The sequence below is a fragment of the Astyanax mexicanus genome, chromosome 1 (assembly GCF_023375975.1).
Source record: "Astyanax mexicanus isolate ESR-SI-001 chromosome 1, AstMex3_surface, whole genome shotgun sequence".
Taxonomy (NCBI): Eukaryota; Metazoa; Chordata; class Actinopteri; order Characiformes; family Acestrorhamphidae; genus Astyanax; species Astyanax mexicanus.
Window position 1 is genome coordinate 7,289,150 of NC_064408.1, and position 22,812 is coordinate 7,311,961.

The 22,812-nt window shown below is 38.6% G+C and overlaps 1 protein-coding gene across 7 annotated transcripts in view; it reads right to left on the reverse strand.

The window, feature by feature from the left end:
• Positions 1-22,812, reverse strand: part of znf618 (zinc finger protein 618) — an 82,747-nt gene that overhangs the window by 22,407 nt on the left and 37,528 nt on the right. For 4 of the 7 annotated variants that reach the window (XM_049465867.1, XM_049465846.1, XM_049465871.1 and 1 more), the window contains exons 2-9: positions 19,701-20,112; positions 18,142-18,219; positions 15,509-15,556; positions 11,296-11,385; positions 8,977-9,051; positions 7,335-7,424; positions 7,084-7,152; positions 516-599 (exon numbers count right to left, since the gene is read on the reverse strand). In XM_049465867.1, coding sequence (XP_049321824.1) covers positions 516-599; positions 7,084-7,152; positions 7,335-7,424; positions 8,977-9,051; positions 11,296-11,385; positions 15,509-15,556; positions 18,142-18,219; positions 19,701-20,079 — 913 coding nt within the window. In that variant the 5' untranslated portion in view covers positions 20,080-20,112. The remainder of the gene's footprint in view (positions 1-515; positions 600-7,083; positions 7,153-7,334; positions 7,425-8,976; positions 9,052-11,295; positions 11,386-15,508; positions 15,557-18,141; positions 18,220-19,700; positions 20,113-22,812) is intronic. The other 3 variants (XM_049465875.1, XM_049465863.1, XM_049465850.1) reach the window with 2 other exon arrangements.

Genomic DNA, 22,812 nt, shown 5'->3' on the forward strand with positions numbered 1-22,812 from the left:
GTGATTTGATCAGCCGTGGTTTTATGTTTTTTGGATACAATCCGGGTTATCACCCGAACATCCCTTTCAGACAGCTTCCTCTTACAGCGTCCACAGTTAATCCTGTTGGATGTGGTTGGTCCTTCTTGGTGGTATGCTGACGTTACCCTGGATACCGTGGCTCTTGATGCATCACAAAGACTTGCTGTCTTGGTCACAGATGCGCCAACAAGACGTGCACCAACAATTTGTCCTCTTTTGAACTCTGGTATGTCTCCCGTAATGTTGTGTGCATTGCAATATTTAGAGCAGAACTGTGCTCTTACCCTGCTAATTGAACCTTCACACTCTGCTCGTAGAAACAAGAAGGTGGTCATAATGTTATGCATGATCGGTGTAAATTGACTGTATCTGTATCTGCTGGTGCTGCAGAGAAAAAAGCTATTTTTCCAGTATTTCAACATAACTGAAGTTACAACATTTCGGCAAATTCTTACAATTCTCAACATTTCACAAGTGGAGGCGGTCTGACTTACCACTCGAGCTTTGGGAATTGTTTCCGTCTCTGAGGCTCGACTTTCCCGACAGCTTGCCCTCCAGTTTCAAAGCGAAAGAGCTTTCTGCAAAACCAGAACCAAAAAACGCTGAACTGAGCAGACGGGACTCTTACTGCTTTATGAAATGCTAAAAAAATAACATTTCTGTGTCACGTGAGGAACTTCTATATAATGCATTTGCTTGATTTAGCATAGAACACGTGTAATGCTATGTAGTACACTCATTACTGTAAAACAAAACAGTAGTATAGTTGCACCAAGATGGAATAACCGACATGAACGGCATGGAAACTGGTGGACACCATAAAGTGATTTAGAAAGACATTGGTTTATCTTCAGTTAAAGTGTCAGTCCGTATTATTTTGTTTCTAAACTGAAAGCAGAAGCATTTCTGAATCGGAGAAGAATATGGATAAAGTATTAGGTTCAATGGTATCAGTGTGCTGAAACCACCATCCCTGCTAAGCCCTGCTAAGCTAATATATTCATTCTAAAAACTGGGATGTCGGTTCACTTTTTGCAGGAGTTCTTCTTCTTCTGGCCACGTCACGCGTCTTTACGTACCTACGTCACACGTACAGCCTCTAAAAGAGAATCCGGTTCAGTTTTACTGAACGCGAGCGGCTGGTGGAGCAATGGGGACTTCAGAAGGGATAACTCAAGAGCTCATAAGCTCATTCACTCATAGTAAAAAGAAGGAAACAAAGAAAGGAGTGAAGTTTCTGACTGAGCTCTCTCTCTCTCTCTCAATATAACCTGGAATCGGATTCATCCACTCTCAAAAAAAGGAGACCACATCACACCCGCCCAGTTTAATATGATTCTTCCGAACGCTTGGTGCAATTGCCCATTCTCACCAGAGAGGGCCCTAAATCTCCTAAATCCTATATGTTAATAACAAGCAGGTTTGTATGTGTATAAGGGATACACCTGTGTTGACAATTTACTGCCAAGATAGCAATGAACATCTGACTGTTGACTAGGGCTGTGTATTGCCAACAACCTGGCGATAGCATACAAATCACGATACAGGGCTCATGATTCAATATTTTTCAATACTGTTAGCAAGGTGATATATTAGTTTTTCACTTATTTAAGGAAAACTGATATAGTATAAAAAACAAACAACCATTTGGATTTAATCTAACTATATTTTACAGACAATAAGGTGCACCGTATTATAAGGCACCCTATTAATAAACGTCTATTTTCTCTGGTCTATTTTCTTATATAAGGTGCACCGGTTTATAAGAAGCATTATAAGCAACAATGGTAAGGAACAGGGGTGTTGCCATGTTTCCTTTGTAATTAAAGCAGGACTTGCAACTGGGGACGTCTGAGTAAACAAAACTGTAATTCTTAAAAAAAGAAAATTCTTTCAAAGTGAAACGAGTGCTGGATGTTAATCTACACAGATTTCTCTCCTGAAATCTATTTATTTGGGTGAGTAAAACGCTTCCGTTTATTTACAGTAAGCTTACATTTCCAGTATTTTAGCTCGGTTACTGCTAGTAAATGTCGCCTGACAGCGCTACACTGAGGAACCCTGAGTGTTCTGGTAATCCTGGGTGATATTAGCTAGCGGTTTGTCCCATGTAGCTTGTTTTAACACAGTAAACAAGCAGGCTACAGTCCATAATACTCACCTCTGAACGGCAAAAGAGCTAGCACTTAGCACGGTTAGCGGCTAATGCTAATGCTGCTCCAGCCTCTTCCAGCCTGACTGGTAGAATTCATACATAAGATTTTAACACCCTATAGCACCGTTGAGAGCAGAGTATTATCAGACTGTAGCCTGCCGGAGCAGTATTAGCATTAGCCACTAGCCAAACTAACCGCTAGCTCTTTCGCAGTTCAGATGTTACTGTTATGGGCCTGTAGCCTGCTGCTAACCCCAGCTAGCACTGCTGGAGCAACATTAGCATCACTACCACTAACCGTGCTATCGGACTATAGCCTATGCATTTACCACAGGCTACAGTTGATAGCGCTCTGGCTTACCGGAACACTCAAACACTGAGTTCCTCAGTGTAGCATTGTAGGGCAGCATTAAATAGCACTAACCATGGCTACTGCTAATGCTAATGCTGCTGCATCCAGCCTTAGTGGAAATCTGGAAATCTAAGCTTACTGTAAATAAACAGAAGCACTTCACTCACCGAAATAAACAGTTTTTAGAAGAGTAATCTGTGTAGATTAACATGCAGCTCTCTTTTGACTTTAAAACAAAATGTTTTTTTTTTGTTTAGTTAGCTTAGCTCTACTTAACTTCGTTAACCTACACCCACCCTGCCCTCCTACACCCAGCAGCGAGACCTGCTGAATTAGAAGGAAAACATGGCGACACCGCTGTTCCTTACTAGTGTCACTTAATGCATTTTATAATCTGCTGCATTTTACACTGCGAAAAACACAGTAACTTGTATTTTCCTGCTGAATAACAGCATTTCAATCCCACACTTGCTTCTGGGTAATCTGTTTTTTTCAAGATAAGTGAAAAAGTATAAATCTAATACATGATGTAGGTCTACACTGAGCTTCACATTTCACTGCACAAAATATCGACCACATGAGCACTTGTTTTCACAGAACATGAAATTCATATGATCCTCTATTAAAATCTTTGGCCTCGGGCACAGAACCAGGCGCGTCGAGTCTCGGCCGCAGGCGAAAATACCGTCGACACGTATCGGATTTCTGCCACTAGTTTAAATATACATCGGGTAATTCAAAGCTAATCGGAATTAGAGTCCTTCAGCAACAATGCAATCTCTCTGACCCACTTCTCCGGACGCGCTGCACTTTAAATAGCTCTGCATGTCAGACTGCCTGGATAAAGGCTTCACTAACGGAGTTCGAGACAAATGAGGAGACAAAAAAAAGGGAGGGAATGTATATTTGGGGCTGAACTCAATGAAGCAGCGTTCCTCACGGAGAGAAGGGAAAGGGGCGGGGTTTAAGGTTATTTTTAAACAATGAAATTGGATGACATTGTTTGTTCCAACACTCGTGACCCTATTTTATACCCTGTGCAAGGCGTGCCACGATGCTCATTGCTATCTTAGAGCATTTTCACACCTGTAGTTGTTAAAGTTTCTTTTGTCTGGATCAGTCGATGAGTGTTTCTCCCTCTGTTTGGTTTGTTTTCACACAGGCATAGAAACCTAAACGCACCAAAATGCGCACCAATAAACCTCGCAATAAAGCACATTGTCTCCTCTGATTGGTCAGAGCTGTCTGGCGCGGAAGCAAAGAAAGTAAATATAGTGAGCTACTTTAACACAGACCACGGTAACACTGCTGTGAGCAGTGAACGCAGCACAAACCATGCATATAAACAGCATGGAGCAGCAGAGACAGCGTTTGTTCATAGCTGTGATAATTAGCATTCGCTGGAGACCAGACGAGAATATATCTAATATGAATATATCTTAAATGATGGGCGAGGGGGTCTGTAAATGAGGTGTGTTCAGGTAAATTACTGGCTAACCGAATACAACCTAGACAGACACAGTCAACAGATGTTCATTGCTATCTTGGCAACACCGGCATGCTGCACCCCCACTTGTTACAAGCAATGTGAACGAGCAGGTCAGTTTCCTCTGCTGAGAAGTGTTGGACGCTTCCAGGTACAGTAGCTGCGCTGTTAAAATAGCAATCCACCAAAGTCATAACACATCTGGCTTTTAAAGAAATTGGCAAGGGATACGCTGATTGGTTTATTTTACGCTACGCCCAAAATTAACCACACCCTCAATTAATTATGAGAATTAGCACATGCCTTTTGCACGTTTCGAGCCACGCAAGGTGTACTTTTCCCGTCGTTACGATAGCAAAGACACACAGACACGCCCTAAACCAAGCCCTAAAGATCATAATAATAGAGAATTTGGTGGCATGTCTCCTAGTAACTTTAAAAAAAAGCTCCTGTCCGTTTTGTTAAGTGGGTGAAACAATTAGTTGAAAACTGGTGATTGTGCCAGCCAATCACAGTGCCCCATTGTTCTATTATATTAGTTGATATGCTCACATAGTATAGCATAGTAAAATATCTTTATATAATCTAACCCCATTTTTAATTTGAAAGGCAAATTATCCCACCGCTGTAAGGACTTAAGGACTCACTCTGTCCACACTAGGAGGATTAGGGCAAGCGCATGCCTCCTCCGATACATGTGAAGTCAGACTCCGCCTCTTTTCCAACTGCCGCTAACCAATCCAGCACCACTACGTAGCATTTAAAGGAAAGCGCCGGATCCCCAGTTCTGATACATTAGCTAACAGACACCATGGCCAAATGTGCTCTCTCGGACTCCGGCTGCTGATGGAGAAGCAGCATGACCCTAACGATTCTTGGATCAGGAGTTCTTTGGAAAATGATTTCGATTTCACTCTATGATTAGAACTACTATTATATAAACTAAATAAAAAACTGGACTGGACTCAAATGGACGGGAAATCTTCCTAAGATACTGGACTGACCCTTGCCTGATGGACTGACACTACATTTTAGAGCAAAACTAAATCAACTAATTCTCAACTAATCCCATTTCTGACAAATGGCATAAAATAAAAAACTATGGGTAACTATCTGGCAACTCTGAAGAACCTTTTGAGTCATCCTCTTAAACATAAAGGTGCTTAGATTCCATAGAAGAACCGCATTTGATTTCATAAAGAACAAGAACCTTTGGCTGCGTTCACACAGGAGATAAAAGTGGCCCAAACCTGATCTTTCACATCATATGTGAAACAATAGTTTTTAATTTCGATTTGCATCACTTTTAATATATGGCACTGAAATCAGATACATATCAAAATCTGAATGGCCAGATCGGAATTCATGAGATTCTTATGTCAAACAGAAGGTAAAAGGACAGCGAGGAGAGCGGAAAGTAGTCATAAGTGGGCGGGAAAACGGACAGCAGCTGTATATCCCCCAACACCAGGAGGGTGAAGACTAGCCCATGCCTCCTCCGACACATGTGAAGTCAGACTCCGCCTCTTTTTGAACTGCTGCTGATGCAGCATTACCGAGTAGCATCACAGCGCTAACGCTCGGAGGAAAGCGCAGCGACTCGGTTTCTGATACATCAGCTCACAGACGCAGCCTTGTGTTGATCGACATCACCCTAGGAGTGATGAGGGGAGAGAGCGCCATCTACTGTACCCTTGCAGAGACAACTGTGCACTCTCTGGGCTCCGGCATCTGATGGCGAGTTGCAAGACCGGGTTTCGAACCAGTGATCGAATGATCATAGTGTCTCTGTCTTATTGGCCAGATCTGAATGAATGCGACTTTGAAGTCAAACAGAAGCTAAAAAGACGACGAGGAGAACAGAAAAATGGGGAAATGGACAGCAGCGGTGTTTGAACTTAAAGTGGTGGAAAAATATTTAAAAAAAAAAAGTGTTTCTTCCAATATTATTAGAAGGCTTGTGTTACAGCCATTTGGAGTTCCTAATGAATTGGTCAAATGCAGCTACAGATCGCGGCCTCAGCGTAAAAAAAAAAAATAATAATAATAATACTAAATAAATAAATAAAATAAAAGTAAAAATCTGACTAAATAAGTGAATAATGTGTTTTTTTATTAGTGAACTAGAGTAAATTCTCAGTTTTGAGGTTGAAACTGAAACTTCAAGTGAAGTGATCCCCCGTTGTTCATGTTGGCACACATTAAAAATATATATATTATATTGATTGTAACAATCAGATTTGGTCATAAAATCAGATTTGGGCCACTTTGTATGTTTATTTTAAAGTGTTTTTTTTTACGACTCGCACTTTATGTCTATTTAGAAAGCTGTCCTTCTATGGCAGAATTCCAACCCATTAATTCAATTTATTCCATTAATTTCTCTAATTTCATGATTACAAAATCTAGGACTGAAAGGATCCACAATCCAGATTTAATCACTGGTTTTACAACCAGATTTCCTTAACAAGCCATGATTTTTGTCAATTGTCTGCCTAACATTACTTACGCCACAGAATCTTGAGGATTTCTATTCAAGCATTACATAAAAAGGAACATTACTAAAAAACTGTTTAGTTTCATTATGATTTTTTTCCAGTTTTTACATCTACATTTTAAAACATGCAGAATTTTGAGTTGATTCCTGAATTAAATTCTGAATTCTGATATTTTTATAATGTAAATAAGTTATTTTACTGCATTAATAAAGGCCTGTATACAGGACAAGGCATTTTAAGGGGTTAAAGCACCTTGATTTTTAAGATTCTACATTAGACAGCTGTTGTATCTTTGTCAGCAGATGATCAGATGTTATAATAAAAGCTGTTTGAAGCACAGTCCATCCATTTATTGCAGAAAATAGAAAGAGATAAAGTGGTGAAGAAGTGCAGACCGGAACCTGTAGATACAGAATGTGAACTGAATGCAGGTTAAATCGATGCATAGCACAATTAAAATCACATTAAAATCACTTTAAATCATTGTGTGTGTCTGCTGTAGAAATATTATTAAATTAAAAATAAAAAAAGAAAGAAAGAAATAACTCCAGTCTTCTGAAGGTTAACTCACGTGCGTCTGGGAAGATAGTAATGGGAGAGGGTATTCCTGCCAATTGAAGCAAGTTTCCAGGTAAATTCCCTAAAATCCAGATTTAGCTCTTATGAAGGCATTATGGAGAATTTACCAGGAATATCGAAAACTTACAACATCTAAAACTTACAGTAATCTGCATTTTGGCAACAGCAATAAGAAGTGCCACGCTTCCGTCTACTGAATTCACTCCAATACTCTTATAGTGAAATGTAGAGTTGAAATCTTACTCATTGGAGTGTGCAGAGCCACATGCTCCTGATACGGGTTGAAATATTTGTATTGTTTCCCACAGTATTCACACGTGTAGCTCCCCGTTTCTGCAGAAAAAAACAAAGCACAACACACACACACACACACACACACACACATTTCAGTTCACACTTAATACTCACACATTTTACTACACAAACTACAGCAATCCCCACTGATTACAGGGTTTATACACGTTTTAACCAATACATTTCCATTATTTTTTCATGACTTTTCCAAGCCTTTAAGGTAGAGCTGGGCGATTAATCGATTTTATCGATTCATCGATTTTATCGATTAATTCGAATTTACAGTTAAGGGCGATGTGTTTTTATGAATATGAGTTTTGATTTTCACCACCGACGCTCCTCTGTGGGCTCCTGTACTGAGCTTAGCCCCGCCCCTCTCTCCCGCGTGTTTCTGGTTGCACTTTAACCACAAATTTAACAGTAAATAAATAAACGAAAACTAAATAAATAAAAACTAGTTTTTAAGCATTTTTTTAAATTACCTTTATTTTGATTTTTAAAAGGGGGAAAAAATCGATTTAAATCGAAAATCGGATAAAAAAAATAAATAAATAAAAAATCCAAGGTTTTTTTTTTTTGGGCCATATCGCCCAGCTCTACTTTAAGGTTCATTTTCATAACCATATGATTTTTAACACATCAGAGCAGACATGCAATACAAACAATAAAACCAAAAATCAAGCTAAGGCAATTTTATATATATATAGCACCTTTCATACACAACGGTCATTCAAAGTGCTTTACAAATTAGAAAACACACTGAAAAAGCATGTAAAAGAATAACAGTAAACATGGAAATAAAAACTAAAATAAGAATAAAGCATGATTGATTCGAACATGATTAAACAAAGAGGAGTAAAGTTAAAAACATGTAAAATAACAACAAAGAATTAGAAATCAACTAAAACTATAACAAAAATTGATTATAGTAGGTCTAAAACGAATCAGATAAAATGTTCACACACAACAGAGCTCCATTGTATAGGATTAAGTTTTTTTTTTTTTTTTTAATTAACCCTGAGCTGATGCATTTTGTTAGCCCAAAATAGATTTTCTCCATCAATAACCTGAAACAAAAAGTTTTAGACCAAATTTCCAAAACTTTCTGGGTATTTTTATTTTTCCAAATCTTATCCAGGCCTGGAAATTGCTCATTTTAATTTTTAATGACCGTACAAACCCTTTAATTAGACAGCACAGACCTTTAAAAGGCCAGCATTACAGAAAGCTCTAATCTCCATATGAGCTTCTAATCAATTACAGTGTTTTTTTGGAACCAATCACAGCTCAGAATCAGTGTTTTACATTTTTTTGTTTTTTAAATGTCTTATTTTAAACTTTTAAGTTACTACATGATTCTTTATGTCATTCTTCATAGTCTGGATCACTTCACTATTCATTTACAATGTAGGGAAAAATATAAAAAAATATTGAATGTGAATGCAAAGAAGTCAAATGTCAAGATCATTTAGAAACATCAAATTTTCTGGGCCAAATCTGACCACAGAACAGTTTTACACTTTGCCTCAGCTAATTTCTAACGAGCTTTGGCCCAGAGAAGATGGCGCCGTTTTTAGACTGTGTTACTTACTTGGTCCTATTTTCTGAAGTGGCTCGATCTCTTCCTTTATAGGTTCCTCCACAGGAATCATATGATCGTAGGGATCTAGAGAGACGACAAAAAAAAAAAGAAACAAAGAACAGGTGACGAATCAACAAATTTCCCGCACATTTACATCCTCTTCATTACCGACAAGCCCTGTTTTGCAAAGTTGATCATATTCATTTAAATTTAGGCCTTTTATTTGGAGCATTTCTCCTTCTGTTTGGTTTGTTTTCACACAGGCATAAAAACCTAAACGCACCAAAATGCGCACCAATAAACCACGTGAGCACATCAGAGTCTCCTCTGATTGGTCAGAGCTAGAACTATCTGGCATGGGAGTAAGTAAATGAATATAGTGAGAAGATTCTGTGTTCGAGTGTGTATATCTGTGTATCTGTGCAGTGTGAAGCTGCTTAAACACAGAACACTGAAAATTAGCCTCTGCACTTTTAATCACAGTGTTTGAGTAAACGTAAAAAGGTTGCGTGGCTGTGAGCAGTGAACGCTGCACATACCATGCTTAGTGTGTAAACAGCATGGAGCAGCAGAGGCAGGGTTTGTTCATAGCAGTTGATGAGTTTGTTTATTTGGAGAGTTTCTCCCTCTGTTGGGTTTGTTTTCACACAGGCATAAAAACCTAAACGCACCATAATGCACACCAACAAACCACACAAGCACATCGTCTCCTCTAATTGGTCAGAGCTGTCTTGCGTGGGAGCAAGATAGTAAATATACAATTCTCTAAATCCTCGATTCGATTTTATTTCCGATTTTAGGGTCACAATTCGATTTTTTTTTTAGAGCAGAGAGGCCTATGCCAGTTTTAGATTAGTCTATGGTCAGTCATTGGTTTGATTCATCAAATTTACAATATCTTATTTCAAAAGGTGGGCTTGATATAAGTGATGCAAAGTGATACAAGTGATCTGTAATACACCACATTAGGCACTAATGATCAAATTTAAATAATTTAATTAGGATATATATGTAATGCCATCCAGTGGCTTTTTTTGGTAGCAGCAGTGTGCGCTATTAAAACAGCAATGTGCAACATAACAAAATCAATAATAAAAATACAGGAACAGTGATGTACAAAATAATAGAACAATTAAAGCCTTAACAAACTGAACTCTATCCTACTAAAACAGTTAAACATGAAAAATAAGACTTTAAGACTTTTTTGGTCCCTGAGAATGACAAGTTTTTTCTTTAATAAAGATTTTATTAACTTTATTAAACTTATTATTAACTTTATCTGAGAGAAAGATGCTCCTTAAGGTATCAAAACTATTAACATATTTGAGGCTAGACAAAACAACTGTTATTTTTATATTTTCAAGTTTTTCTTTAAGAAGATGAGAATGTCCACATTCTCTGGAGAAAGGGTCTAGATTACACGCATCATGTTTTCACACCTTCTCAATCAAACTGCACTAAGGCTAAAAACAAGAACCCGAGTCTGATTTAACCAAACAAAATAGTGCTGGTGTAAAAAAACGCCTTTACATAGCTTTTTAAACTGTCCAAAACTGCTCATCATAACAAAAAAAATCTAATCAGATACAAAACTGCCGTCTACGAAATAAAATATAAACACATACTTAAACAGTGGTGTGAAATTAGCTGATTTATTTCTGCTATCACATTAAAACATAAATGAAAAAGGATCACAGAGGCCGAGCTTTAATGTTTCAAGGCTATATCGTTCAATATGACTCAACACTGCATGTAATTATTTACAGAGACTCTCTGAATTTCCTTTTTACGCACTGTGCTCTACGCCACTGTGTGAAGTGCTGTGATTAAAAACGTCCCTGTGCTTTTGCAGTTTGGTTTAATAGATAGTTTGGTTCAATAATAAAAAATAAAAAAAATGCAGACAGAATACATCAGTAAAATACATCAGAGCATAAAGCACTCTCAAGTCTGGATACTTACTTACTCAAAAAAAAAAAAATTATAAAATAAAAGTTTCATATACTGAATCCTATTAAAAATCTGCACATGCAACTTATTTATTTAATAAATATATAACTTTTTTAATAATTAATCTTTTCATATATATTTTTTTTAATTTTTCGTTTATTAGCATTTCATTAGGTTTAAGTCTTAGGCCCCACAAGCTGATTCACCTGGATCTGCAAAAGCCCCATATTTGCAGAGCATTTGCTGTTTGCAGCTGAAAACCACTTCCTGAACCTGAAGCCAGTGGGGGCAGGGAACCGAGACATATACAGGGTTTTATATATTTAATATCCATATAATTTTATAGAAGAGAAGGCTTTAGGTAAGCATACTTCTTACCATCCACAGCATGCAGGTCCCTGTGCTCCTGGAAGCAGCTGTAGTACTTGTACTTTTTCCCACATATGTCACACGTGTAGCGGAAAGAATCTGCATTCAGACAAGCAGAGAAAGCAATGGGAAGATTCAGGATATAGAATAAGGCTTCAAGTAGGGGTCGGGTTATAAAGCAAAGACATGAACCAGAGAGAAAGACCATATATATATATATATATATATATATAAAAAAAAATAAAAAAAAAAACATTTGTGCTTTATTGGTTCCATGAACATGCTTGGACCCCATAATTGCCATTTATGGATTTACAGTAAATGGAACATTGATTGCTATGGATTTCCTTTAGTATTACTAGTTTGTCCTTATAGTAGTGGTGTAACGGTACATGCATTCTTTACGTTTGGGTAAACACACGCAGAATACATGGTACACAGGCAGGAGCACACAAGCAGAAAGTACACGCAGAAACAAAGATGATTCATAGGAAATTAATAGTCGCCTGTCGCTTTTCTGTGTGAACGCAGGGTTAGGCTGATGACACCCAGCTATACCTGTCGTTCTCACCTGAAGATAACTCAATCTCTGCACGGATATCGTCGTGTCTCTCTGACATATCCTCATGGATGAAGGAGCATCACCTTCAATTAAATCTCTCAAAGACTGAACTTCTGGTTATACCAGCAAAACCATTTTTTCAACACAACTTCTCTATAAGTATCGACTCTCTCTCTCTCTCACCGACAAAGGTTGCTAGGAACCTGGGTGTTATGGTTGATGACCAACTCTCCTTCACGCACCATGTGGCCTCGGTTGCTCGATCCTGCCGCTTCGCATTTTATAACATCAGGAAAATTAGACAGTTTCTGACACAACAGGCCACCCAACTCCTGGTACAAGCGGTCGTCATCTCACGCCTCGACTACTGCAATGCCCTGCTAACTGGCCTCCCGGCCTGTGTAGTAAAACCACTCCAAATGATCCAGAATGCAGCAGCACGTCTGGTCTTCAACCAACCAAAACGGGCACATGTCACCCCGCTGCTCATTGAGCTCCACTGGCTACCAGTTGCTGCTCGCATCAAATTCAAAGCGCTTACAATCGCCTACAAGGTGATGACAGTACAGGCTCCTTCCTACCTGCACTCGCTCCTGAAGGCTTACGCTACCTCCCGGCCGCTGCGCTCCTCCAATGAACGTCGCCTCGCTTTGCCAAACAAACATTCACACAAAGCAATCCAGACTGTTCTCATACAGAGTTCCCCAATGGTGGAACAAACTACCTTCCACTACCAGATCAGGAGAATCTCTCACTATCTTTAAGAGACTCCTGAAGACAGAGCTCTTCAAAGAGCACTTACTCTCCTAACACCTCTAACACATTAACTACTTCTAACCCCATTTCCTTCTTCCCCTCCTTCACTTCTCTATCCCTTTATTTCCCTTCAACCTCCTTTAGCCCTATCTAAAAATGGGTTATCTAAATTCCTATTACTTTTGTACTTCATTATTGTAAGTCGCTTTGGACAAAAGCGTCTGCCAAATGTAATGTAATGTAATGTAGGCGCTTGTACTGTCTCTCTCGCTCTCTCTCACACTGTCTGTCTGTCTCTCTCTCTCTCCTTTTTTTTTATTTATTTATTTTTTTTTATCTATTTCAAATTTTTCCCATTTTCTCTCCAATTTACACGGCCAGTTACCCAACCCACTCATTAGGACTCCCCCTATCACTAGTAATGCCCCAACACACCAGGAGGGTAACAACTAGCACATGCTTCCTCTGATGCAGCATTGCCGAGCAGCCAGCACGGCTCGATTCAGATACATCAGCTCACAGACGCCCTGTGCTGCGGACATCACCCTAGGAGTGATGTGGGGAGAAAGAGCACCATCTACCCACCTGGAGGAAACAGGGCCAATTATGCTCCCTCTGAGCGCCGGCAGCTTGATGGCAAAGCTGCATGAGCTGGGGTTCGAACCTGCGACCTTCCGCTCATAGTGGCAGCGCCTTAGACTGCTGGACCACTCGGCGCCCCGATTTTAATTCATTTTTAAGTGATTGAAACCACTAATACATTTTAATTTGAACAATCTAACGCTGATATTTCTTAAAAAGAACTCAAACACTGAAATGCATCCAGTAATAATATGCTTAGGAACATATATTTGTAGTTTAAGCATTAGTTAAAGTAATGCTAGTGTTGACAGTAGGAGAGAATCCTGGTTTAAGCATTTAATAAAAGAGCTAGAGCACCGTAACAACATTTCATCCTAAAAAACTAAACATGATTATACTGAAGATTCATTGTTATTATGAAGTAAGTAAAGGTGCGGTTATACAGAATGACCAGCGTCTTTATTTTCCACCAATCGTATCAGAAACGTACCGGACCGTGGGGTTTTATACCGAGGTGTGAACTGAAGCGTGAATTTTCTGTACCGTTACACCCTTACCTTATAGTATTGCTAGATGGTTTCTATAGTCTATAGCAGGGGTGTCCAAACTACGGCCCGTTTCCTTTTTTGGAGCGGCCCGGAAGGTATTTTAGAAATAGAATGAAAGTTGGCCCACTGTTAAGCAGGTTTTTATAATGTGAGATTCAAAGTTTGAACGCTAGGTGTCAGAAACGGGCCAAAGAGTCTAAAAGCGAAGAGAGTGAAGTTGTTGCGCAAAAAAACATTTACATTTACGCTATTTAGCAGACGCCCTTATCCAGAGCGACTTACAACAGTGCTTCAATGTTACTTCAAAACGGGCCAAAGAGTCTAAAAGCGAAGAGAGTGCGCAGTTTTAGCGCAAAAAAAACAGGCCAAAGAGTCTAAATGCGGAGAGAGTGCGCAGATTTAGCGCAAAACAAAAACGGGCCAAAGAGTCTAAATGCGGAGAGAGTGTGCAGATTTAGCGAGGAAAACGGGCCAAAGAGTCTAAAAGTGTTACGGGATAGGGTGGTGTTGGATCCAAGTGCAGAGCAAAATGGTTGTTTGTTTTGGGATGTATGTAATAATTTATATCTTCAGTCATATATGTTTGCTTAGGTATATTTATAATTACTTGATTACTCGATTGTTTCTGATATTTATAAATATGTTTTAATATTGCTTGTGTCAAAAGGGTGTGCTTGTGGAACTTGGTTTGGTTTTCCACAGAGGAAACTGGAAAATAGGTGGAAAACAAAACCCTGAAGAGGTGCACAAAAAAAGGCGGGAAACAGAACAAAGGAAATGCCACAAAATGGCATGTACAACTGAAACACAGCTTTTTAGCTTCAAATAACTCAAACCAAAACACAATCAAACTCAAAACGGACTGAGCACAGCTCAGACCTCTACTTTTACTTTCTTTTGAGATCTTTTTTCTTTTTTTTTTTTGTGAAACTTTCTTTTCTTTTCTTTTCTTCTTTCTTTCTTTTATTTTCTTCTGTCTTTCTTTCTTTCTTTCTTTCTTTTATTTTATTTTCTTACACCCTCTGTTACCGGTCACCCCTCTTTAAAGGTGCGACGAGAATGAGTGGTTTGACTGGGCTTTATATAGAGTGCTGCACAGGTGTCGCTGGTTGCCACTGATCACCGCTGGGGATTCTGGGACTTGGAGTTTCGGGACCCAATGCCACTTCTTTTTCCCCTCTGTTGCCCAGCTCCCCTGCTGGTGGCCAGTGGTGCAGCACTGCCCATCACAAAAAGTTGGCGTAATTAAGGAGTTTAATATTAAGAGACATCATGAAATTAAACATCAATTTGAAAAATCTTAGTTTACACAACACTGTCAAAGATAAAGATAGTAAGTCAAGTAAAATGGTGTGTAAATGAAAATAATCAGGAAAAAGTATTATTTAAAGTGGTATATTTTATTATTTGTTTTATTACAGAGTCTGTGGCCCGTGACTTCAAATATATTTCTCCTTCTGGCCCCCAACAAAAAAAGTTTGGACACCCCTGGTCTATAGTATGGCTTGAGTGTTGCAGGATGCTGTCCATAGTTGTAGGTGGTTCCTGCAAGTTCGTTGTATAGTACTGCTACGTGGTTAGTTTAATTGCAGTTAGTTGATGCAATATTGATAAGGGTTTGTTAGAGCATGAGTACATAGTTGCTAAGCAGTAACTAGGGTGATTGCTAAGGTACCCCAATGTGGATAATCAGATAAAAGGAAAATAACACAGCATTGCTTTCTGATACTCAACTATAACAAGTACAAAAGCAACACATTTATGAAATACTCACTGTTCAGGATGTGAGCCGCCCCCTCTCCGGATGGCGTGCCCTCCGTCTCTGTGCAGGAGAACAGAAATAGAGGAATTAATCTTCAGTTTAAAAAGAGGAACCAGTCATACACAGCGGCCTCCCTAACAGAGCTCTGAGAATAATGTGTTTACGGCTTCCAACAAAGATGGAGGAGGAAGGACTTGTTCAGAAGGATTTGAGGCTGAAGAACTGAACTCAGTGTGTTATTTCTGTCCAGATGTTTCAAATTTACTGAAAAATAAAATAAAATCAGAGACTAAAAGTTAGGGGGAAGTGGCTCCAGATACAGCAGCTCATGCTTCAGCCATGACAGGACACTTTGAGGAGGGCAGATCTTTGTGGAACCGGTTCATAAAAGTTTACTTTTAGAACATTTCTGGACCGAATTTGCAGTTTGCTCATAGCTCTTCTGCTTTTGGAGAGGTTTAAACATGCTGCTGTTTTTCTGTAAATAGCAGATTATATCTATTTTTTTGTGCTTAAAATATACTGATGTCTTTACACACCTTATAACATCAGTAAACACAAACCAGCCAAGTATTCTTCAAAAACAAGCCATAAACATGTTGATATGGTGCTGCTATGTAGTTGCTATGGTATTCCAGGTGTTTTTTTTTTTTTTACTATATTTCAGGTAGTTGCCTTATTGTTGCTTAGTAGCTGCTAGGGTTAGGTGGTCCCTATGATGTTGTAAGGTGGTTGTTCAGGTTACTAGGGGCTAAGTGGTTCCTACACTAATTATAGGTGGTTGTTCTGGTATCATTATGTAATTCTCAGGGTCTAAGTGGTTCCTATGGAACTGCTTCATGATTACTAGGTTCTAGGAGGCTCCTACAGTAATTCTTAGTGGTTGTTCTGAGGTTGATAAATAATTGTTAGGGGCTATGTGGTTCATGTGGCACTGCTAAGTGGCTACAAGGGTCTAGGTGGTTGTTCTGGTGTCACTATGTAATTGTTAGGGACTAGATGGCTCCTTTGGCATTGCTACATTGTTACTAGGTTCTAGGTGGTACCTACAGTAATTCTAGGTGGTTGTTCAGGTTGCTAAGGGCCAGGTGGTTCCTATGACATTGTTAAGTGGTTACTGTGGGTCTAGGTGGCTCCTACAGTAATTCTGTTATTAATATGTAATACTTAAGGGCTATGTGGTTTCTATGGAATTGTTTCATAATTACTATGGTCTACATACATGGTTCCTACAGTAATTCTAGGTGGTTAATCTGGTGTCACTATGTAAGGTGGTTGCTATGGCATTGCTACATTATTACTAGGGTCTAGGTGGTTCCGACAGTAATTCATGTTAGTTGTTCAGGTGTCACTATGCAATTCTTAGGGTGTAAGTGGTTCCTATGGAGCTGGTTCATGATTACTAGGTTCAAGGAGGTTCCTGCAGTAATTCTAGATGGTTGTTCTGGTGTTAATATGTAATTGTTTGGGACTAGGTGGTTCATATGGCATTGCTAAGTGGCTACAAGGGTCTAGGTGGTTTCTATGGCAATTTCTACATTGGTACTAGAGTCTAGGTGATTCAGAAAGTAATTAAAGGTGGTTGTTCCAGGGTCACTGTTACTATGGGTCTAGATGGTTCCTTTTATAATTCTCTGTGGTTGTTCCGGTGTCACTATGCAATTGTTAGGGACAAGGTGGTTTCTATGGCATTGCTAAGTGGTTACTAGTGTCTAGGTGCTTCCTACACTAATTCTAGGTGGCTGTTCTGCTGTTAATATGTAATTGTTAGGGACTATGTGGATTCAATGGCATTGCTAAGTGGTTACAAGGGTCTAGGGGGCTTCTACAGTAATTCTAGGTGGTTGTTGAGGTGCCACTTTGTAAATGTTTGGGGCTAGATGGTTTCTATGGCCTTGCCAAGTGATTACAAGGGTCTAGGTGGTTCCAACAGTAAATCTAGGCTCATTGTTTCGGTGTCACTATGTCATTGTTTGGGGCTAAGTGGTTCCTATGGCATTGCTAAGTGGGTAAATGGGTCTAGGTGGTTTATATGGCTTTGCTACATTGTTACTAGGATTTAGGTAGTACCTACAGTAATTATAGGTGGTTGTCACTATGCTAGGTGATTTCTATGGCATTGCTATGTGGCTACTAGAATCTAGGGGGTTTTATGGCATCATACATTGTAACTAGGGTATAGTTGGTTACTATAGTAATTATAGATGTTTGTTCAGGTTGCTAGGGGCTAGGTGGTTTATATGACATAGTTAAGTGATTACTGTGGGTCTAGATGGTACCTACACTAATTCTCTGTGGTTGTTCTGGTGTTAATATGTCATTGTTGGGGACTAGGTGGTTCCTATGGCATTGGTAAGTGGTTACTAGGGTCTAGGTTGTACCTACAGTAATTTTATTTGTTTGTTTTGGTGTCACTATTTAACCGTTAGGGACTAGATGGTTCTTATGACATTGCTACATGGTTACTAAGTTTATTACAAAAAACAAGCCCCAAACAGGTGTATATGGTATCTGAGGTGGCTGCTATGGTATCCCAGGTGGTTGCTGTGTGCCATGGTGATGCTAGGGCTAGATGTGTCCTATTTTTTTTGTGGTGTTGCAAAGTGATGAAATAGTGGTTAACGCGGTAATTTCGGTAACTGTACCTCTGTGGGCGCGGACGTGAGTCTGAAAGCAGTTGTAATACTTGTACTTCTTCCCACATATTCCACAGATGTAGGAACCTGTGGAGAACACAAAACATAATTTTATAACTTCTGGTTTAATTATTTTAATAACTGTATTAAAATTAATATTTAACATGAATTGCCATTATTGTACAAAGAAAACTACTGAACACACTGATTGCATTTAAAATATTTTTAACATTCATATTGGTGCTCTGTAACTGAATTTAGATACAGAATTTGGATTATAACATTTTATTGCATTAAAGGCTGATTTCAATTCATTTGTGCAATCACCACTACGCACTGTTAAAACATTACTGCCACAAGAAGATATCTCATATTTTTCTAACCACGGCTAGCACTGCTGGAGCAGCATTAGCATTAGCCAAGGGACAAACTGCTAGCTAATATTGCCGTGGCTTAATGTAACTAAATAGAAGTGCTTTACTCACCCAAATAAACGCTTTTCAGGAGAGAAATCTGTGTAGATTATGATCCTGTGCTCATTTGACTTTATTTTTACTTTAAGAATTACAGTTTTGTTTACCTAACTTACCTTTACTTATCTAAGTTTTTTTAAATGTTGGGTTGGCATAGCATATAGCATAGCATAGCATAGCATAGTCTGTATTTGATATGGTAAAAAAATATATATATATAATAATTATTGCAAGTGGCGCAAAATATAAGGTAAATAAGGGGTATTTAGGACTGTTTTTAAAACAACGCACAGTACAAAGCAGTCAGCCAAAACTGGGGTCATTTACATATATTGTATTTTTTGCACTATAAAGGTGCACTTAAAATCATTTTACTTTCCCAAAAAACATCTGAGGATCTCATGTTTGAATTTTACCAGTCAGGTATTAATTAAGGAGCAGTAAAGCCACTCTGCTGAAGTACAGCATTTTAAAGGATTCTCAGTTTAGATCTCCAGAAGAATTAGCATAAGCCACTAACTGTGCTAAGTGCTAGCTCTTTCGCCGTTCAGAGGTGAGTATTATCGCCCTGTAGCCTTCTGCTAACCCTGGCTAGCAATGCTGGAGCAGTATTAGCATTAGCTGCTAACTGCACAAAGCGCTAGCTCTTTCACAAAGTACTATTGACCTGTAGCCTGTGTGTTTGCCCTATTAAAACAAGCTACGTTGGACAAACCGCTAGCTAATATCGCCCTGGCTTACCGGAACACTCAGGGTTCCTCAGTGTAGCGCTATCAGACGGCATTAGCCGCTAATGCTAATGCTGCTGCACCCAGCCTTAGTTGAAATCTGGACATCTCAGCTTACTGTAAATAAATGGAAGTGATTTACTCACCCAAATTGTAACTTAAATTTTAGAAGGAAAACATGGTGACACCCCTGTTCCTTACTAGTGTAGCATAGTGCACCTTATAATCTAGTGCACCTTATAGTGTAAAAAATACAGTAATTGACTTAAAGGCACAAAATCTCAAATCCTGTGTAAGCTATAAGAAATATAACATTCACTGCAGATGTTCAGATGTTTAGATGTTCAGATGTTCAGCAGTCGATCACCTTGAGCTTGGGAGTTGCGTGAGCCGCCGATGACCACGCAGATCTCGGCCGGCAGGTTGGCCTCGCTGGCTTTGCCGTTGCTGGGCGGACTGCTGGCTGAGGGCCGAGGCTCCGCCTTTACTGAGGTGGCAATAGCTGTGGGAGAGGTGGTGGGCGCCGACTGGATGGAGGCCAATTGGGTGGGGGTCAACTGGATGGGGGCCAATTGGGTGGGGGTCAATTGCGTGGGGGCCAATTGCGTGGGGGCCGATTGGGTGGGGGCCAATTGGGTGGGGGCCAATTGGGTTGGGGCCGACTGGGTGGGGGGAGTCTCTGGGGCGGGAGCGGCCCCCTCCCCCTGATCCCGGCTGTGGTTCGGGACCTCCTGAGTGCTGCTCATCCTTCCGCTGTAGTTCAGCCACGACTAGACGAGCTGCGGACAGACAGACAGAAACAGAGCGTTATTAAAGTAGGGGTGGACGATATGGCCCTAAAATAATATCCCAATATTTCATGGTATTTTTCTTCATTTTTATCAGTTCCTCTTTCAGGTCTTATAACACAGTAATTATATCAGACAGACGCATGCCCTGATCTCTTTTACTCCAGAAGACATACGGCTGCTCAAAAATAGAATAATTTAAAATGTAAAAGAAAGCAGAATCGTTATATTTTCCTGGAACTGATCATGTATTGCTCAAAATTTTACCAAACGCCTGTTTTTTTTATTTATTTTTGAACGTATAGACTTTAAATATATTCACACCTATAAGATATATTTTCAAAAATGGTTACACTAGAGTGTTTATGAGTATATGAAAACATAAGAATATTGATGATTTGAGTTCATTACATGGTTTATTAATTATTACTTTGATAAAATACATGGAGAAACAGCATCAGGCAGATTTATTTTTCTTGATAATCAATAATCACACCTCTAGGATACATGTAGATACTAAAAACCTGACACTCAGAGCAGCCTATGCCTTTCAGTATTTTGAGGATCAGGACACACAAAGAAAACTACAATATATACAAAAATGTCAACTTTTCAGTCTAAATAAATAAAAATGTTTAGTGCAAATTAACTACTTAAAGTAAAAATGTGCAAGTAAAATAAAAACTATATAAAGTAGTGCGCACACCATACCTAGCTTTAGTTTGAGTAAAGCAGGTAGTTTCACACTTTTTCTGTGGACACTTTTGAGTCTTTATTTACTGATATTATTTGGTTTTGAAACATCATATAAATATGTTTGAAGCACTAAAGGTAAATAATATTGGTTGGGGAAAAGCAAATTGCACTTTTTTTTATTGTGGGGAAAATTGCATTTTTTTTTAACACTTTGAGGAATCAGTGGCAATGATGACTAAAGCTGTATGAAGGTGTGTCCAAACTTTTTACTGTCACTGTAATGAGATATTGATATATTGTCACACCCCCAATAATTGCATTAAAATATTGCTGAAAATTGTAATTTCAGTTCAGCCTCGGCTGCAGAAGGAAAGAAGCAGGAATGAAAATTTAAAAAACAACTCTGTATTTGCCATCAGTCCTATAGACCTGGATATGAATATAGCTCTGGAAATAAAATAAGAGAGCACTTTTTTTCGATTTGACCAAATTGAAAACCTCTGGAATATAATAAAGAAGAAGATGGATGATCACAAACCATCAAACCACCAAACTGAACTGCTTGAATTTTTGCACCAGGAGTAAAGCAGCATAAAGTTATCCAAAATCAGTGTGTAAGACTGGTGGAGGAGAACATGATGCCAAGATGCATGAAAAAAAAAACTGTGAATAAAAACCACCAGGGTTATTCCACCAAAAATTGATTTCTGAACCCTTAAAACTTTATGAATATGAATTTGTTGTTTTCTTTGCATTATTTGAGGTCTGAAAGCTCTGCTTCATTTTTTTTGTTGTTGTTATTTCAGCCATTTCTCATTTTTATTTGGAATTTGGGAGAAATGCTGTCTGTAGTTTATAAAATAAAGTAAAAATGTTCATTTTACTCAAACATAAACCTATAAATAGCAAAATCAGAGAAACTGATTCAGAAACTGAAGAGAATAAGATGAAGACAGGTCCTCTGAGCTCCAGACTTTCATAAAGAATAAACCAGAACAGTCAGCGTCAGTGTATCGTATATTTTCTACGCCTGCATTCAGACGCACACTGGCTTTATACCCCAGGCTACAGTACAGCACAACGACTCGACATTAACCAAACACAGGCCATATTACATTTACATTTACTGCCCTCACTTCTCCCACACACAGCCCCTCACACACACACTGCTCTGTTCTCCACACGCAAACCTTACCCTTATTACCCCACTGATATCAGACTCATGCAGCTCTGTACTCTCTTTATGGTTTGTGTATTAAACTCTATTTAAAAAAGAAACACTAGCTGCTCTATATACAGTATATACCTTCTATTTTTGATGAACGAGCCAAATTATAGGGTTCAGAATGGAGCGGAATAAAATAATTAATGTAATATCCAATGATAGCAAGTGAAATCCTCTTAAATATAATCTAAATTTATAATATTTCCAGTTTTGAGATTATTACTGAAAGTGTCTTACTGTATCGGCATATAATTTATTAATGCTTAATTCAGAACCAAACAGATAAAACAAGCAAAAACATCTAGACAAGGCTAAATGAACTAGTACTAGAAATAAGTTTAATATTTGTACAAAATAAAAAAAAACAATGTAAAAATTGAGAATTTTCAGATAGATTTTCAACTTTTTTTTTTTTTTTTTTTTTTTGCAGTGCAAATGTCTTAAAATGCTTTTCAGGGTTAAAAAAGTTGATCCATACATACCCAGGCTTAACAAATCAATAAATTACTAAGAGTTACACAATATATAAAAATATATATGTATTAGTGCTGGGCCTTACATAAGCTCATAAATTTAAGGAAATTTCTGAAAAATGTCCTAAAAAAAAACTATTTTCAAATTGTACGACTTTTTCAGGTTTTTCATTACCGTATAAATCCTGATGTGATGTACAGTACAGGCCAAAAGTTTGGACACACCTTCTCATTCAATGTGTTTCTTTAGTTTCATGACTATTTACATTGTAGATTCTCACTGAAGCATCAAAACTA